The sequence below is a fragment of the Micropterus dolomieu genome, linkage group LG12 (genome assembly GCF_021292245.1).
Source record: "Micropterus dolomieu isolate WLL.071019.BEF.003 ecotype Adirondacks linkage group LG12, ASM2129224v1, whole genome shotgun sequence".
NCBI lineage: Eukaryota > Metazoa > Chordata > Actinopteri > Centrarchiformes > Centrarchidae > Micropterus > Micropterus dolomieu.
Window position 1 is genome coordinate 15,874,298 of NC_060161.1, and position 18,656 is coordinate 15,892,953.

The following is an 18,656-nucleotide window of genomic DNA, read 5'->3' on the forward strand; positions in this document are numbered from 1 at the left end:
TATTTGACCTCTTTATGGGCCCAAACATTATCTTTATTTTGTTATAATGATTTTTGGGGAAAATAAAAACCCTTTCTTTTGAAATTCTCTTGTGACTCCTCTTGCCTAACTGCTTGGTCCCTTACACAGGTCTAGAACTCTTGGAAATATTAACAAATATCATAAAACAACAAAATACTAATATCATGCCGAATATAAACATTCAGAACAGGTGTTAATAACAATCACAATGGTTCTGTTCTATTCATGTCAGTGGGTGCTTCTTAAGTCTCTTATTTGTCGTTCCCTCGCTCCTGGCTTGACCAGAAGTTGTTCTGCTCCGCCATCTTGCAGACCGTCCCAAAAGCTCTTATTTGCGCTCCGAGGGGCGAAGATCGAGGATCGAGGAGCGATCTCTGAGCAGCTAGCGAGGATACACCAGTGTATCCTTTGCGGAAGTCTATTACTGACCGACACGCCCCCTTACTGGGTGGCCGTTTTATTGAAAGGACGCTGCAGCTGATCGGACTGATCTGACTACATCACGACAGATCACATTAAGTGTATCACTGCAAAGTCTTATATTTGATTTGTTTTATGATTCACTGTCTAGTTAAAATCTGAGTTCATTTTAGGTCTGAACAACAAGTCTCACACACAACTGCCATTTATTTCTCCCATCAACTTTTATAATGGAGACAATTAAAGTCAGAGAGAATCAGAGAGTCTGTCAGCAAGAAACGTTTTACATCATTTATCGTCATTTCTGTTCAGTCACGTGAGGCTGGTCCTTCCTGTGTTTAGTCCAAATAGACGATAATAAAGCATAGACCAAGTAAACACGTCGCCTAAGGAGTCGGACAAGTCACTAAGCTGCACTAAAGTCTCTAATGAAGCAAGTAAAAGAAAATAAAGCCTGCACATCCTGCCATCTCACCTACTGCATCTGATGAAAGCAGCAGGCGGCTTCCCAAGTAAAATCAGCTGACGAAAGTGAATGAAAACGCTGCGCTAAAAAAATAACTGTTGGATTGATATGGAAAGCAGTGATCGATCGGTGACGAGTGATGTGACTTGCAGAAATTAAATGTATGCAGTAGTGTTAAAGGATATCAGAAGAGGAAATAAACTGAAAGCCCAAAACTGAGCGTTGACTATGATATGAGTTACATCATTTCAATTTCCATGACACATTTAGCCTAATAAATCCAAAGACACCATGATAATATTCTGGGTTATTCAATGACAAATTCACAATCAGAATCAATTAATATAAATGCAGCTTACATCAGCATTGTGCCAGTACAAATGACCGTGTGCCTACAATTATTCATGTGCAGGTGTTAAAAAGGTAGGCTAAAAGATAGAATCATGCTGCTCTGCTTGTTAACTGTGAGACTTTATTAGTACCAACACAGTGCACATGTGTGCAGACACAAACTCCATCAAAAGTCTCTACAGCTGTTAAAGCCAACTAACAGCTGATCCAGCTGTGATCCTTGCTTGGTTTCCTTGTGTCTCTCCATGCATCCCCTGTGGGCGGGACTAAGACGCAAGGAAAAGAGGCAAGGGAGGGGAACGTGGATGCAATGAAGAGACTTGAGAATGTAACACTGAGACAGCATGACCAATATCAGTGTCTTTTGTATACCACTGTGATATACCAGTGCCGTTACCTAGTGACTGTGTCATCTGGTTATGATAGATATGGGTGGTCATGGAGCAGTGGATAAGACACATGCCTTTGGTGTGAGAAACCTGGGTTTGAATCCACTGTGAGACACCAATGTGTCCCTGAACAAGTTACTAAACCCCCAGTTGCTCCACGGCATGTGACCTCTGACATATATAGCAAGTGTAAGTCGCTTTGGATAAAAGCGTCAGCTAAATGAATATATTATATATAGTATTTTATGACAATATGCTTGACATTTAACTGCACCATGCCAAAGAATTCAAAATAAGATTTTGATTCTCAAAATTCACGTATTCTGATGTGGTAGCCTATCCACATAAGCTGCAATGTAAAGATAACCATTTATGCACTATTACTACAAGTGCTCTACTACTACAACAACATATGATGTGAATATAGATTCCTTTGTCCATTAAGATAGTTAACGCAAGAGCAGCACTGTAGTGCACAGTGTGATCAGACTTTACCAAAGCCATTTCCTATGGGCCTTTCACAGCAGCTACTTTTTATGACAGGACAACAGGTCAGCTGGTCTCTGCTAAATCCTTCAATATTCTAACCTTTAGTGTGAACTTTTAATTAAATGCTATTTCTGACCGTGATGTGCTCCACATCATGTTCTGTCCTTGCTTGATGAAATTGCTGTTAAAATCCCGGCTGAATTCTTAAGGTAGCTACCTTTTTATATTTTAACTTGCAGGTCTACGAGTTGAAACTGATTCAATTCTATTCCTCCCTTTAGTCCTTCCTTTTAAAAAGCATCAGTTACATTGATAAAATGTTGCAGTAGCAGGTGCAAAAATGTCATTTGAAAAGAGCACATTTAATTAATGAATGAGTATCACTCAAATAAAATTTGCCCATACCTACAAACTAAAAATGACTGAAAACAAGACAAAATAGAGCAGCAAGCAACAGCAGCAGCATGTCCTGAGCAGAAAGGGCCAACACTCTCAGCTCACATGCGCTGGGACAAACAAACAAACCTCAACTTAAACCCTGGTGACGGAGCACAATAAAAGCTCGCCTGTAGTCAGACCAGTAAATAAATATTCAGAAAGAAATGTCAGCCTGCGTTGCCTCTTCAGCATGGGAAAGGCGCGGGCTGCACAAGGGCTCTTTGTCCTAACACTATCAAATTAACACTGCACAGGGTGCACAGAGAGGTGCACTTGAGGAACTCTCTTACACTAAAGGGAGACTTAACAGTTCCTTCAGTTTTTCATCTTGGCAAATAGTAACATTATTTTTAAGGATCACTCCTCGCCTTCGAAATCCTGTCTTCTTTGCAGTCCCACTGAAGTATAACTGGGTTTAAAACAATGATTAAAGTTACAACTGCTGGCCTTGATGATCGCATTCCTTCAGAAGGGTGCTCTTAAAAACATTTGTTAAATAAAAGCTGAGAAAACATCTTTGCTGCAAGCACTCAGCACGTTACAAAATAATACGAGAATCAAACAGCTTTTCAACAATGTCCCTCACTTCCGCAAATGTGATCAATTTTGACCTGGGCATACGCAGATACCACAGGTGAATTCAATTTTAAGAGGGTATATGATAATTGGGTGGGTAAGACAGCACTGTAGTTGAAGACTAGACATGGAGCTATACAGGCATACACTGTCAGAAGTCTGCAACGGTGGCATCATATCATTTTAGACTGGGCATTACAAGGAATAGTAGTTCAACAAAGGTGATTTAAGAGGAAGACGTTAAAACAAGAGAGCTCCACTTACCATCCACCACGTCCGAGCTGACATGTCATAACAAAGTTGCCATTTAATGGACCTCTCTGTCAGTTTCCCGGCCATCACTGTGCTCCCGGCTCTCACCAGACGCAGCCCGGTGGAAGATAAGACGTCTAATCAAAGGGGCATCAGTGGAGGCAGGCTGTGCCACATGTAGGCCAGTCCCTGACAACGGTGCATTATTGGTGGAGGGGGGGGCTTCCAGTGACCAGTGACTTGAACCTGACTCTGGTAATTACAAGAGCCATGACCCAATCCTCACCATCCCCCCTCCTACACCAACCTCCTCCCCCTTCTCACCCCCACCTTGCACTTGTTCTACAAAGTGCTTGTAGTTACAAAGGAGATGGATGGTGAATTTCAACAAGCTGGAAACAAAATTGCTGCAAAAACTGATCAGAAGGAAAATAATCCGAACAAAACTGTGAGGAATCTGAATTTTCCGCTGAAAAATGCAATGTCAATCATCTGCAAAAATGCGTTTCCCCACACCCAAATGTTTGAATTAGGATGTGGTTGAGAACAGGAGCATCCTTTTTGTGCAATACGGCCCAGAAAATCAGAAGCAAGCCCATTGTGAGTCAGCGCTGATATTTGGCCTGTGGTAGTCTCTCAGGTTCAACCTCATCCACCCTGTTTTTGCGTGAGGAAAGAAAAAAACCTGCCATTGATTTATCCACTGAAGAGCCGGGGCATATTGACATGACTGTGTGGCACTGAGCTAAAGGTCATCTAAAATAATGAGATGTGTCAAAACGCTGTGATCCTGACTTCAGCACATGAAAACACAGCGTTGTGAAGATTTTGTTGTTAATCTAATGTCATTAAAAATGACTGCTCCCATTCAAAGGTGGTCTAATCTGTTACCTATAAAGCAGCCGTGAAGATCAAGTAGTCATGAAGATACCTGTTGCATTACATTTCCCCTCAGTGTCAGGGCTTCTCTGGAACCCACTGTATTTTGACCTATGAATTAAGACGTCTGGCGTGTCCATGTAAATGTTATCTGAATGCCAGTTGAAAAGACCTTTTCTCCCCTGCCACATTCCAATCCTCCTCGCTGGGGCCGCTCGGTGGCAGCTGGATTTCCCCACAGGGATGGTGGGTGGACTTAGCAACAGTAACTTAGCATTAGTTACAACAAATAGCTGTGAAGGAGAGGAGAAAAAAAAATGTTATTGCTTGGATACGGCTTTCACTTGACTATATTGTAGTTTTTGGCACATTTACATTTCAAGTCAGACGCTACTAAACACTATGTCACAAAATAATATATATATATCTCACAAAATAAAATTGGGGGAAAAAAAGAGAATTGAACGGAAATAGCCGAAACATCAGATATATGATGCAAATGAAGTAGGATGTAACCACTCTAATTAGACACCTGCAGTATGGATAACATGCTCTACAGTTGCCTTACAGCTGATTGCACTTCAGCTGTTTTTAATAAGTACCTGTTCGCAACTGATGTTTTCAGCACACCTGACTTCAATGAAGCACTAATTAGGAGCCTAATTAAGAGCTGGCCAAATTAAAATGGTTCTTAAACACAAAGAACAATAAAACACTCGGCAGTCATCGGAAGGCAAATGTCAGTTGATGACAGAGAAAAGGCAAATGAACATTACTCTGAGGGATGAAAGAATACAAATGTAAAGTCTCATTGAGCACTTTGGCTTGAAAAAGAAACTTGGACGAAATCTGACTTATTAGGCCATACTATTATTTTATTCCTTAATTAAAACATTATTTATCATCTGGAAAAAATAATATGTACATGCCTTTTTAACCTTAATGTTCTGTTGACCGCTCTAACACACTTGACATTGCTTTATCACCGTGATGCTAAATGACCTTTGTTCACTTTATGAGAATTGCTTATAAAGATGATTTTGAACTGATGTCTCTGAGGTCCTATACAGAAGACAAATCATTACTTCTGGTTGGTTCTCGCAGATTCCAGTTGTAAAACGTTGTTAAATGTAATGGATTCTCTCTCTGCGATTGGTGTTACTTTTTACACAGCACTGCCCCTTCCAAAATCATGTGTATTTGAATTTCTCTTATCTGAGTTTTATAAGTTTTGTCTAACAGGGAGTTGTCCTCTGGAGTCTAGTTAACCCAAAACATAATTAACATCCCTACACTGTAAGAAAAGATACACCATATCTACTCAATAAAAATGAGGCAACAGATTACAAGTAATATTATTAATTAAATTTCAATGTAATATTTCAATTTAATGTTTGGTATTGTGTAAATATTCATTAAATGAGACCCTTAATAGTTATCCATTTAATATGATTAGATTCAAATAGAAAACAGCACAGAATTAATTACTACCTAAACAAAAATATTGATTTGATTTGAAAAACTCCCTAATGTGTAAATAGCACTAATAAATATCGATTTAGTTATATATATCAATGATATATAATTGAGTATTAATCATCTACACATAAGGAAGATATCATGGGTGCATGGGGGTAGCCGGCCCAGACCACCGGCTAGGTAGGGGACCCCCACATGGCCGCAAATGCATTGTCATTTGCTTGAGACAATTGACAATTGAATTGCTCTTGAGAAGTTGGTCAATCTTCAGTGCAGCCAAACTTATCAAATAAAACAGGCACTTCACCCCTGGTTTCAATAGTGAACCATAGACTGTATATTAAAAAAAACACCACAAGAAAGACACTCACCAACAAAAAACACTGTATTCTAAACAGACACGTTTAAAAAAACACAATTCAGAAAGTACATTTTGTATTTCAAACAAATAGGAGACTTATTAGCTTATTTTAACAAAACTCCCTTCACTGCCACGCATCATGGGAATTCTTGACAGGAAGTGCTTTTCAATTAAAATTTGCCTGATTACATTAATTTGAATTCACTCAATATTCTCTCTATTTGGGATTAGATAAATATAATGCTTATGATTTATTTAACTACAATGGGTGAATTTTATTCCAAACATTTTTATTTGAAATTTAATTAAATATTTGCCTCAAAATCAAAAACACAATCATATTGACTATTACCTAATACATTAATTCAAATCAACATGACCACAGAATCCTTTTTAACAGTGTATGTAGGTTGTACTGTACATTTATTTGTTAGTTAATTTTCTTTTTGGCAAATAAAAGAAGGAATATTTGTTCATGCATCCCATATAACTTAAAAAATCTTGAAATGTTACCTTATTTGGTGTGATAACAATGCTGTTCATTTTCATATTTTGTCACCTTCATCAAATATGCAAGCTTGTATTTGTTTGCTGGTGGCAAAGGGAAGTGTTGTCAGCTGAACACAAGATTTCACATAGTTTGATTGTTTCATTAGAAAAATAGTAGAGCGGATGAAAAACAACATTTCTGACACATTATTTAGCTCATTTAAAATCTGCTCTTCATTCTTTTGGAGAAAGGAAAATGTTCAGGGCCGAGCTTGTGCGAGGGCCGGGTGCACCTTATTGATTTTGAGGGTAAAATCGATACATTTCATCATCTTGATTGGATTAACTGTTTCAAGTTCAACTTTTAATTGGATTTCTACTTTCTACCATGTGAGCTTATTTGAAAATCAATAGGCCAATCAATACCTCCATGTTCAGGAAGTCCTGTTAAAAATGGAGGAACGTAACAGACACCTGCCACTGGCAACCCCACCCACATGACTCGCTGAGGTCTAAAAAATCCAATCATGTCTTTATTAATAGTGGGGAGAAATACAATAATACTTTCTTGCTATGTTAAAGTGGAATCAGTGAGTCAGTGAGAAATTTAAATTGTATTTAAAAAGCTGACTGGTTTGTATTATGTGCCATTTTATGGATACAGAAAATTGGACATTTCCTGAATGATAATAAACACCAATCACAACAGCTACAAAGTGTTGCTTATCAAATATGTGGGATCTTTGCTGAAACTTTAAATCAAAAAACGTCAGCTAAATAAAGCATAACTGATGTTGGGGACCACCCTAATTACAAAATGATGTAGGCTATTTGGCCCATATGGATAGAAATCTAAAAATGATCATGTTACCCAAAATTAGTGATCCGATAAATTCTAGATCTTCCATCTCGTGGACTTAATCCAATTGTCTAGGCTTGGCAAAATGGCAGCAGAACACACCAAGCCACTAACTCCAATCCTAGACAGGTAAACAGCCTTGTATCTGAGAGATAACTGTTCCAAGCATAGTTTTTGTTTATCAAGCTTGTGGCTAATTATTTCTTTTGTTCAGCCAGATGTCATAGACTTTAAAAGTAGCAGGTGGTCACTTATTTAATTAGTCCAGTTGACCAACCAGTACCAGAGATTAAGAGCAAATTTAACCCGGGCTGCCGCAGCCTGCTAGTAACTAGACCGCATAAAATTTCACCCTAGGCTCAACTTACTGATGTTTTATTATATTGTATTACAAAAACTGGTTTGGATATTAGTTTTAAAAAACAACAACAGAAATAAAATTTATTCCAGGACGATATTGGTGTATGTTTTTTGAATCTATCAGTACAAATTTACTATCTTCATAGATATTGTAAAGCATCTCCATTAAGATGAAGCATCTGCCATAATAAGAGAGATGGTATAAAAACATTAGGTAATTCATGGACAGATATGTTTTGGAATATTTAAGCCTTATTGTGTATTTTAGCAGAGCTTAAAGTGTAGTCGGGCGTCATGTGGTGCCCTTTATGAAATTTACAGGGTCCCTGGAAAGAGAAAATTTATTTTAATTTAACAGATAGTGTAATTTATTATCCTAATTAAAGAATGGTTACATAAATTGTGTTTTTACTCTTGCCAATATTATACGCTCTTATTCTGACAGCCTGTGACAAGAAAACATTTAAGAGCCCTAGTGACAAACTATATGGATTTACCTATTAGCATTTAAACATATTGGTTTATCTATATGTCTTACACTCATAGGCTACACAATTAATATCTCAAAATATCTGCTCACCCAGTTGTCGTTCAGCTAATTCGTTCGACAACCCTCATCTTGGATGACCTTGTTGGGGCTGTGGACAAATCACGGTTTTGGTTGGTTAAGGCCAAGTCGATTGAGGTTGCAGAGTACAAGACAATAAAGTGTGTGTGTGTGTGTGTGTGTGTGTGTGTGTGTGTGTGTGTGTGTGTGTGTGTGTGTGTGTGTGTGTGTGTGTGTGTATGGGTGTGTGTTCAGTGTATGTTTAAAACACGTAACCATTTTAGACAACACTCGTAGCTTATGTTCACGGACCATGCACACATTACGCACGCCTCACTGTTCAGGACAATGGCCATTTGATTGGAGACTACTGAACGGCTGCATGGCCTCTTATACTGAGAGAAACACATAGCAGCTGACCCAGGCAGAATTTTATTTATCCCGATATCACAAGTCTGACTTCGATGCTGCAGTCTAAAACTGAAAATCAGAATAAGAACTTTTGTCTTTTTGTTTAAAGTGTATATCATCTTGTCCAAGGCAGAAAACAACTCTGTGGTGTAGTTATATGTACCAAGTACATTCAAATGCTACTAGTTTAAGGTGATCATTAAACAGCTAATACTGTAGGTATTCTTTAAAAGTACTGGGTGTGTTCAACAGGTCACAATGATCACTCTTATCATGTTTGACTGTGGGCCTCCGTGTCATCGCATTACACATTTTACGTCCGATTACACCACTTAATAGACATAAGGATGCAATTTGTCTGCAGTCTTTGAATATGCTCCAGCTACTTCTATTTAGACAAAGTAATGTCCTTCTCACCCAATGTAGACATATATGTAGTTTCCAAGACATAAAAGAGCCTCTTTGCTCATTTGGACAGGTAAAGATATGAAGCAGGCTTGAAACTGACAAAATGTAGAAGTAATTTTTGTCAAAAGACCTATTTCCTTGATGAAGAAAATTAAGAGACATGCATGTGAAATTGGAGAAAATGTTATGAACCATGTCGTCTTCCAAGAGGCGTTAGCTTAACTAGCTGTCTACGTTACCGTTACCTAAATGCTGTGTCTGATAATGCTGACATTATATACTATATTAAATCTTTCACTAATACCCATGATAGTAAAATACAAGCTTCAGCTGTACTGCCAAAATTTCGCTTGCTAACAGCAAGTTGAAAAAGGAAAACAGAATCAGCTCAAATCCAGAATCTAATTTATTAGAAGATGATACCTATATGATATTTTATATAATCACAATTAATACAGTTTTCTAACACTACTGATTGACAATCATAGGCTTTTTCACCAATATATATATGGTGTATTGATTTATATTACAAAACGTCACTGTTCTAGTGTTTGAGGTCTGAATTAAACAAAGTAAAGCTTGAAAACACATTCCAAAATCAGCAAATGCAATGTGAACAAAACTGAACAGACCCAAAATGAGAGCTCTGGGGCCACCAGATAACGGCTGTGAAGGCAAGTGAGTGAGCAGGGCCTGAAATACTCACACCTCCAGTCTCCTGCAGATCTCAATTCAAATCAAATGAACCAAGCATTTCTGTTATCCTGTTCCTAATAACATGAGTTGTTGAGGCTGACATGTAATCATGAAAATAAAGTGTAAAACAATACACAGCAGCTACAGTAGTGTTAATCTTGGCTGAGGTTACTGAAGTATTGACAAATGTTAAAATCAGGTAATCACTGGTTTGTGAGTAATGAGTGAAACTCACCCACCCAGTTTATATACTTCACAATACATTTCAGATTTTCACTAATGTTGTAACAATAAAGATTTACGGATACACAATGCTTATTGCTTTCAAAAAAATGAAATCACACACATTTGCCAACCCACTATACCACCGCTCAAAAAATAAAAAATGTATAAAAAAATAATTCACACAAACATCCAAGAACCTGAATCTGAGTTATAAAAACCACTGAGCAAAATTACCAACGCACACCCGTGCAAATGTGATCAATCGGATTAAACATAAAACAAAGGATTCGCATCACAAAATATGTCACATTAAGACTTTCTTTCAAGAGTACCATTGATGCAGTAAAAGAGACTGTGTGCTAATGTGAAAATCAGTGCATAATATTGAACCGCTACCTTCAGAAATTTGGTGAAACATGCATTTACTGAATGCTTGCCGTCTATTGCAACATTTCCCCAGGTCTTTGGCTTTTATGGAAACTAATGGGATGATGATGTACCATGAGAGTCAAAAGAAGACCTAGAAAGGCACTTAAAACTACTTAGATATTGTAATATTTCCCACAAATGGCAAGCTTTTTTTTATGTACAAGTTTAGCTATGGGATTGCCAAGTATTTTAGACAACGACAACGCCGCTATGTTAGCATTATTATGCTTATGAATCATCTTCTCCTTAAGTATCCCATTAAAGTATTCAATAAAATCTCTCAACAGTACCATAGGGTTATAAAAACCACTATAAATAAATTGTCAGTGTTATAGCAGGTGTTATCTAGCTGTATGTCACCACACGTAGACTAATCTGCTAGTTTTTGTATAAAGATACGCATTCATAAAGCCACTTGTTTAGACACATTCACCACCTCATTATAACAGCTGCAGCACTAAACTGATAGCATAAATCCCAAATTATATTGTCAGGAGTACAAACATGAAAGATGTGTTCAAAAGTCATGCATTGTTAAGTGCGATGGTTGATAGAGCAGACTTAAGATAAACAGATTGATTTAAAGGAACAGTTTGATATTTGGGCAATACACTTATTGTCTTTCTTGCCAAAGAGTTAGATGAGAGGCTCAATACTGCTTTCACGTTTGTATGGTAAATATAAAGCTACAGTCAGCAGGCAGTTAGCTTAGCTTAGCATAAAGACAGGAACCAGGAGGCGGTAGCAATCCTGGATCTGTCTAAAAGTATAAAAAGACACGTTGTGGATTTACAGGGGTTTTACGTATTTATGCTAAGCTAAGCTAACCACCTGCTGGCTGTAACTTCATATTTAGCGCACAGATACGAGAGTGTCATTGTTCTTCTCATCTCATTCTCGGCAAGAAAGCGAGGAAAAAGTGTACTGTAATGTCAAACTATTCTTTTAAGATGAACAGAGTGATTTAAGTTGTCTTTCAGGCTAGCATGTGACACTCAAGCACCTTCAATAAAGATTTCACAACAGGTTATAATCAGGTCATGATATTAATTGATTGTGGAATGTTTTGTTATACTCAGAGAAACAACTTGATTATACAGCAGGTTTGAGTCTCTACGACATATACGGCCTAAGATTTATAGTATAAACTTGTTTCTAACTTTGGACTCTTACCATGGCATAGTGAAGTGTTAACTGTCGTCTCGCTATTACACATCTTTATACCAGGCTGGTCATTTGTCATAAAAGTATCACTTATCACTTCATAGATAAAACGTTCATGGAACAATGCAAGAAAACATTCATGAATTATCAAACGATCACGAATTAAAGGATTGCAGTGGATGCCAGATCCCTTCACTATTCACAAGGAATTTCCATACTAGAAGATCACCAACCATAAAATATAAAACAAAAACACTGCTCATGCATGACAAATAAAAAGGACGTAGTTAAAATAAACAAGGCACACCCTTTATACAAAAAAATGCCTTTCTAATATACACACTGGAGTTACCCTAGTTCTGTCTGTAGTTGATTAAAAGGTCAGTAGTAAAGGCTCTTTATTAAAGTAACCTGAGAGGGGTCCCTTTCGCCAGCTTCTTTCAGGTGAAGACTTCCACCCTTATGATGCAAGTAGCCATTAAAAGTTGTCACCAATTGCTGAAAGTAGCAGTGACAGTGAGCAAAAGAAGTGTTTCCCGTCACTCCCTTAGGTGTTTCTTGACCCTGTTCACTGCCAGTCCAGGCATTGTAAAGAAAAAGAAAAAGAAAAAAAGCTTCAAGTATCCACTGACCAACCAAGACTGCTGCCCAGCTCCCATAGCACAAAAGAGGACGGTGAAGGCGAGCAGATGGATTCTTAGCATGGCAGCCCCTACTATCTGTGCAGGTAGGGGGTATTGTAGTGCTACTGGCCTACACGTGGGTGCGGAAGTGGTGGGTGGCTTGGAGCGGCTGCCTGCTTCGGAGCGGGTTGAGCCACAGGAGTTTCCAGCGAGTGCCGCAAACTTCAGCTAGTGCCCACTGCCAGGACCTCTTTGAGCCATATCTGAAAAGAAGAATAAAAAGCAAATAATTCATGTTAAAACCGGTATTATGAGGCCGCTTTTAAAAGGAAACCTTTTGGGAAACATTCTTCTTCGCACTTTTGCCAAGCTGAAAAGAATAAAGCCACTTTCATATCTAAATATGAACCGGGAGCTAGCAGTCAGTTAGCTTAGCTTAGCATAATGACTAAAAACAGGGGGAAACAGCTAGCCCTGCTTTAAACGGAGATAACAAAATCCGCATGCAAGCACCTCTAAAAGCTCTGAGTTGGAGTCTCTGTTGGTTGCCTGACAACCTCAAAATAGCGACATAACAACGGCAGCACACTTCCGAGAGTTAAGTAGTCAAATTGTAGTCAAGTTATTATTAAGTTTTTGTGAGATTTGGAGTCGCTGGTACATGTATTTTGTTACCTTTGGATAGAATCAGCTAAGTGGCTGCTGGCTCCAGCTCCACATTGAATGGACAGACATTAGAGCAGTTTCGATCTTCTGTGCTAACTCTTGACAAGAAAGCGAATATGTTTATTTGATGCTGAGCTACTCCTTTAAAATGATCTTAACCGGCAGCAGAAAGCAAACAAGAGAAATTACCGTAATGTCAGCCTATTTCTTTAATGCAGCTGCAAACCACTTGTGGCATTAGGGCAGACAACACACTCACATTTCATTGGAGAAGGGAGCCATTTTCTCAATGGTGGTAGTGTCCTGTAAGAGGGATAAAAGGAAAAGGACAATGCAAAATGAGTGGATCATTTCACAAAATAAGCTCTCTCATGATTATTCGGAACCCTGTTTAAAGTACCACACAACCAGCCGAAAACATCAGCATCATTAATCTTTTATCTATTGCTCCAGTAGACAGCTCCATCAATAGAAAACCTTTCTCTAAATAACATCTTGCTATTTCCCACCTCATCATTGAGGCTAAGTATAGACGTTTCTAACAGCTCTGCCGAAACTCTTGATGAAAGCTTGTAAATGACTTGCGATAAAAACTATTTTGTTATGTCACCTAAGATATTAAGAATGCCATTCTTAATATCTTGTAGGCAAATTATGTCATTGATTGGATGGACAAACACTTTGATGCACACACGCACACACATAGCCTGACCCCAGGCTTTCTCTCTAGTTTCTTTTCTATTGATCACTGCATTACTGGCATTGACTGTTTTATTTTTGTGTACTAAGTCATGTCGTTCTGCAAGCTTCGTGTGCTGCTGCCGCCTCGTTTGCTAGGTCACCACCCCCTTTCAGCAGGACAAACTAGCTGATACTGGAAATAAGCACCATCATGCTCATTTTGCAGATCCTGCAAAGTGACACTAAACAGTTTCATGAGATTGGAAATATTTGCAACACTAGGATACGACATAATCACTTTCACATAATTACAGTAGCAAATGTCATTTGAAACAAGACAATAAGTCTTCAAAGTCATTACACAGTACTTACAGAGAGGATGCCCGTCATCTGAGTGTAAAACAAGCTAGTCATGCCACCAAACATGACCAAACCCATGAGCGTTGAGACTCTCAGGAGAGCCAGTTCATGGCGTGTTGTAAACTTCTCCTGCCAAAGGAAAACAGAACAGCAACCCTTTGGTGTCAAATCCTTTTATCTCATAATCTTAAAGCTCAAATGTGATTACTTTTTCATTGTAAAATATTAACTTTTATATTTTTCCAGTGTTGCAGCAGACTCTTACAGTATGTAACAAAGCTGTTAGCATTAATATTGTGCCAGATAGTCACGTAATGCGTTCAGATAACTGAATAAATACATTTATTGTCCATAGTGACTTACAATTGCAATATATGTCAGAGGTCACACGACTCTGGAGCAACTAGGGGTTAAGTGTCTTGCTCAGGGACACATTGGTGCCTCACAATGGATTTGAACCTGGATCTCTCACACCAAAGGCATGTGTCTTATTCACTGTACCATCACCACCAACACAGTGGATAGTTGCAGTCCAAACTGCTGCACATGCTCTAAAGATATTTTACTGTCAACTGAGAATATTGTATACTTATATTCCTGTAGAACGTACCTGGTCTAGTCCTGTCAGCGGCTGGAAGTAATAGTACTGGCAGAAGTCCAGCACCAGGGTGAACAAACTGAGGACCTGAGCGTAGAAACAGAGCTGCAGGAAGAGCCAGTGGTTGTCTTCTCCCACACAGTTATTGATCCTGGAAGGATCATGAAATACATGAAAAAAATAAGTTTTCCCATTTCCCATTCTAAAGCCTGGAAAGTGTAAATTTGTATTTATACAAGATATCAAGATATCTGACACACAATATTACATGATCAGCTATACATGCTGTACCGAGGCAATTTAACACATCACATGAACACAGATGTTGACTGAATGTTGTTATTGTTCTATAGGGTTTCTATATAAAGGACATTCATTAGTGTGTGTGCGTGTGTGTGTGTGTGTGTGTGTGTGCGTATGTGTCCTTACCAAGGACAGTGGTGATCCATTCTGCGTACACAATGGCCACAACGACTGCAGTGGTGCGACCTCTTAGGTCTCATTAAGTTGCACTTACTGCACAACTCCCAGTGCTCTCGCTCTGTGAGAAAAAAAAACAATAAGCAGTTTATTATTGGTTACTACTGGTAGTACAGGTATTGGTAGCTGACACAGAGACACAGTAAAAACATTCAAACCTATTTACTTTGGTCTAAAGACATAATGACAAGTATTGACTATTACCTGCAATGAATGTGCTCCAATAGGAAATGAATTTACTATATTGATTATGTTCAGTTATTTATAGGTATAAAGATCTGTGGATAAATACTTTAACATGCATAGTCTGACACACATACAACAATCTTAGCATTAGAAGAAGTGGTAAATAAGTCAGAATAGTGAGGGGGTTTTCTGTACCCATACCAGAGTGAGGTATGTGGGGGTCCACAGGAAGACGGCCAGGATCTGCTGTGGAAGCTCTGATTAGGGCCGCTATGCACAGTGCTGATGCGATGTAATAACCTGAAGGAATACACAATGTTTAATCCCACTCAAAGCCCCACACTAGGGGCCCAGTCAGAAATTACACTTATTTCCCGGGGTACATCCCGAAACGGATGAGAAATTCACGCAACTATTGATCAACAGATATTTTCCTAGATTGATTCAAACAAGGCTACTCACAAACAACAATCGCCCAGGGGATGTGTCCCTCATTGTAGTGCGGAAGTAGAACCAGTTTGGGAATAAAGAAAGTGTTGTAGAGCCAGATCCCAAACACCACACTGATACACAGCCAGCCCATGGGGTCCACCACAAAGTGCAGTCGAAACTTCATGGCTGCCGGCGCTCCTGGGGAAACCAAGCACACAGAAATGCAGATGCAAATCTCCAATTGACAATCAGGAATGGGCTGACTCTGGCACAGGACTAACACACTTGACAAACACGTTTTACTGGGGTTGTTATATTATTTATTTGTGTGAACCTCTCGTTGCATCATCAGTTACTATTTATTGCATTTATTCAAACTGGGACATTTTGCCTAAAATACCAAGAGCAAAACAGTATGATAGGGAGACATCTGACATGTATCTAGGAGGGCATTATTAGGTCATCTTTTCTGAAATTGGTCAAGAGATGAAACCTCAACACAGGCCTGTACTACTGTGCTATAAAGCAGGTGTCTATAAACAAGCCAAACCATGACTACCTTACAACGCCATACACAGACGTTTAACACAAGCATTATCTACTAATCTCACACAGAGTTAACAGCCCTCATAAACCCGCCAGCCTGCACAGAAATAAAACGTTGTTATTGCAAAACCTCGCCTCCTCCATCATTTGATAACAACACTGACCGATACTGCCGCGACAGGCTCGGCTTCAACATCAGCGGGCTGACGTTTTTTAATTCACTCGCGTTCACATACAAACTACACAATTCAACGTGTTTAGCGTCAGACATGATTTCCTACGCAAAAATGTAAAGATACATACTTCTTTTTCACCGCTGTCCTATTCGCCGTCAGTGTGTAGCCACTTCCTCATTCAAGCCTCTGTGGGTTGGACAGGAGCAGCGCTTTGTGTGTTACCTGCAATAAGGAACACATTTCCGGTTGACCCGTGATTAAAAATAAAACACTTTGTGATGGGACTATTTTCTAGTGATGCAAAAACACACCTTTAATAATAAGAAGTCGCTATCTGAAAGGGGCCTGTTTAGTACATTTGATTTGTGGGTAATTTATATTATATATTTTATTTAAAAGCTATTAAAACCCTTACATTTATTCATTAGCTGACACTTTTATCCAAAGTCACTTACAATTGCTAAGTAAGTCAGAGGTCGCTCGCCTCATCCACTGCTCCATCACCAGCCCTTGTATTAAACAACAAGTATGATAATCGATTAATCTTTCAGACAATCACAATTCACTGCTTTCAGCTTCTCACCACCCATCGTGGGAAACTGATCAACTATAGCTTAACTAAATAGTTACATATAGACTCAGAGAACGCAGCCTGGCTGTAGAAAAGGGTCGCCACAGACAGAGCTGGCTACCAGAAGAGGAGAGACTCTGCTCCGAGTGAGACAAAGAACAGGTAGAGACAGAGCTGCACTTTCTAAACTCATGACCTAAATATAAAACTTCACACGAAGAACATTTCCCAAACACATCCTGAATTCCAATATATAACAGACTTAGAAAAACGTCCCTACTTTCTGGGAGAAATGCCCAAATGCCAAATAAATAATCTCCTAATGTCATGAACTGAGAGCAACCAGTAGAAACTCAGACTAATATAGAATATAAATAATTGTTGTTATTTGTATAAAATGACTGTGATATTACCACATTATTATTATAGATATTATAGATATATTTAGTTTTTAGTTGATACAATGTTATAATCTATCCGATTGCTTCAGATATCCAAATTCTTTAGAGACGAATTAAACTCTTTTGATGGGAGCTGATGAATACTGTCTGCAACTCTGATTTCAGAGAACTTTACTTTTTCCCCAACAGCAACGTGTAGGTTTTTACTTGAACGACAACATGCCAGTTTCCTGCTGTATCGTGGTGGTGTGTGCGTTAGCTTTATGCTTCTGTAGTACACAGGTGGGTGGTGGGCTGGAGCGCAGTGCACCAGTGAGTTTGGGAATCCTATGAAGGCGAAGCCATGACCCGCCCTAATCTGCCACTGATTGGCTTAGCCTGACGATGACATTTCTCACGTAGCCCTTGCTAAAAGAAGAGGAAGTTTTTTTTCCTTCATGATTTTGGATGGAAAAATCGCAATTATTATCTGAAAAAGGTCTGTTTTCATGAATGATTACAGTAAAGGTGGCCTTAGTATTCTACACTTTACTACTTTACTTTCAAGATTAATTGGATTAACCGGTAGCCTACTTAAAGTGCCAAACTACTCTGTAGAATTTTATTCCCCATTGTGTGTTCACTTCAGTTGGTTGTCTCCAGTTTTTGTTGGTATTCTGTTGGTATAAAATTCTCTTAAACATTTTTCAATTCCTTAACAAATGCTACTGGCTTGGTCCATAATTTAAAAGCATAACTTCACTCCTCACAGGTTTTATATTTGGGTTAGAACATTTTGCTTGTAAATCAATTATTCAACCAATGTGGTCAACTCTATAAGTACATTGAATTTATTCATTACTATGGTATCCCTATTTCACCAAAGGACTTCTCTATCGTCTTCGATGCGATACCTTCAGCTGTCAACTCACTTAAAGGTTAAAGGTTTTAATGGATTTGATGATCCCCCTACACTGGTGGATGTGAAGGAAACAACTATTGGGAATATCTGTTTTTCGCTGCAAACTAAAAGTAAGAATAAGGCAATTCGTCAACTTTTTCAACAGGACATTAGGAGGAAACCTGCTGCTTTATCATATTGGTCCTCATTTGTTGGGAAAAAGTTTGGCTTTTGCCGCACAAGTTTTTTTTAGCCAACAAAGTTAAGGAGATCATTTTAAATACTTCACAGGTTTTACTCCACTAACTATTACATGCAAAAACTGAAAAAGCACATTGATATCAGCT

At 38.6% G+C, this 18,656-nt stretch overlaps 2 protein-coding genes across 8 annotated transcripts in view; both read right to left on the bottom strand.

Moving 5' to 3' along the window:
* LOC123980029 (nuclear factor 1 B-type-like) overlaps positions 1–4,789 on the bottom strand; it is a 71,703-nt gene extending 66,914 nt beyond the window's left edge. For 2 of the 6 annotated variants that reach the window (XM_046064184.1, XM_046064179.1), the window contains exon 1: positions 3,415–3,647. In XM_046064184.1, the coding sequence (XP_045920140.1) occupies positions 3,415–3,489 (75 nt within the window). In that variant the 5' untranslated portion in view covers positions 3,490–3,647. Of the gene's footprint in view, positions 1–3,414; positions 3,648–4,293; positions 4,575–4,713 lie in introns of those variants that run through there. The other 4 variants (XM_046064180.1, XM_046064187.1, XM_046064190.1 and 1 more) reach the window with 3 other exon arrangements.
* Positions 4,790–9,589: 4,800 nt separating this feature from the next.
* On the bottom strand, positions 9,590–16,665 carry zdhhc21 (zinc finger DHHC-type palmitoyltransferase 21). 2 transcript variants are annotated; one of them, XM_046064801.1, is made up of 8 exons: positions 16,585–16,665; positions 15,766–15,933; positions 15,505–15,603; positions 15,067–15,178; positions 14,650–14,788; positions 14,052–14,168; positions 13,258–13,301; positions 9,590–12,595 (listed from the first exon to the last, which is right to left on the bottom strand). In XM_046064801.1, exons 2-8 carry the CDS (start codon positions 15,917–15,919, stop codon positions 12,463–12,465), a joined length of 798 nt encoding a protein of 265 aa, XP_045920757.1. In that variant the 5' UTR covers positions 15,920–15,933; positions 16,585–16,665; the 3' UTR covers positions 9,590–12,462. The 2 variants fall into 2 exon arrangements, with proteins under 2 accessions (XP_045920757.1, XP_045920756.1); XM_046064800.1 differs by lacking the exon at positions 16,585–16,665 and adding an exon at positions 16,446–16,502.
* Between the last annotated feature and the right edge of the window lie 1,991 nt (positions 16,666–18,656).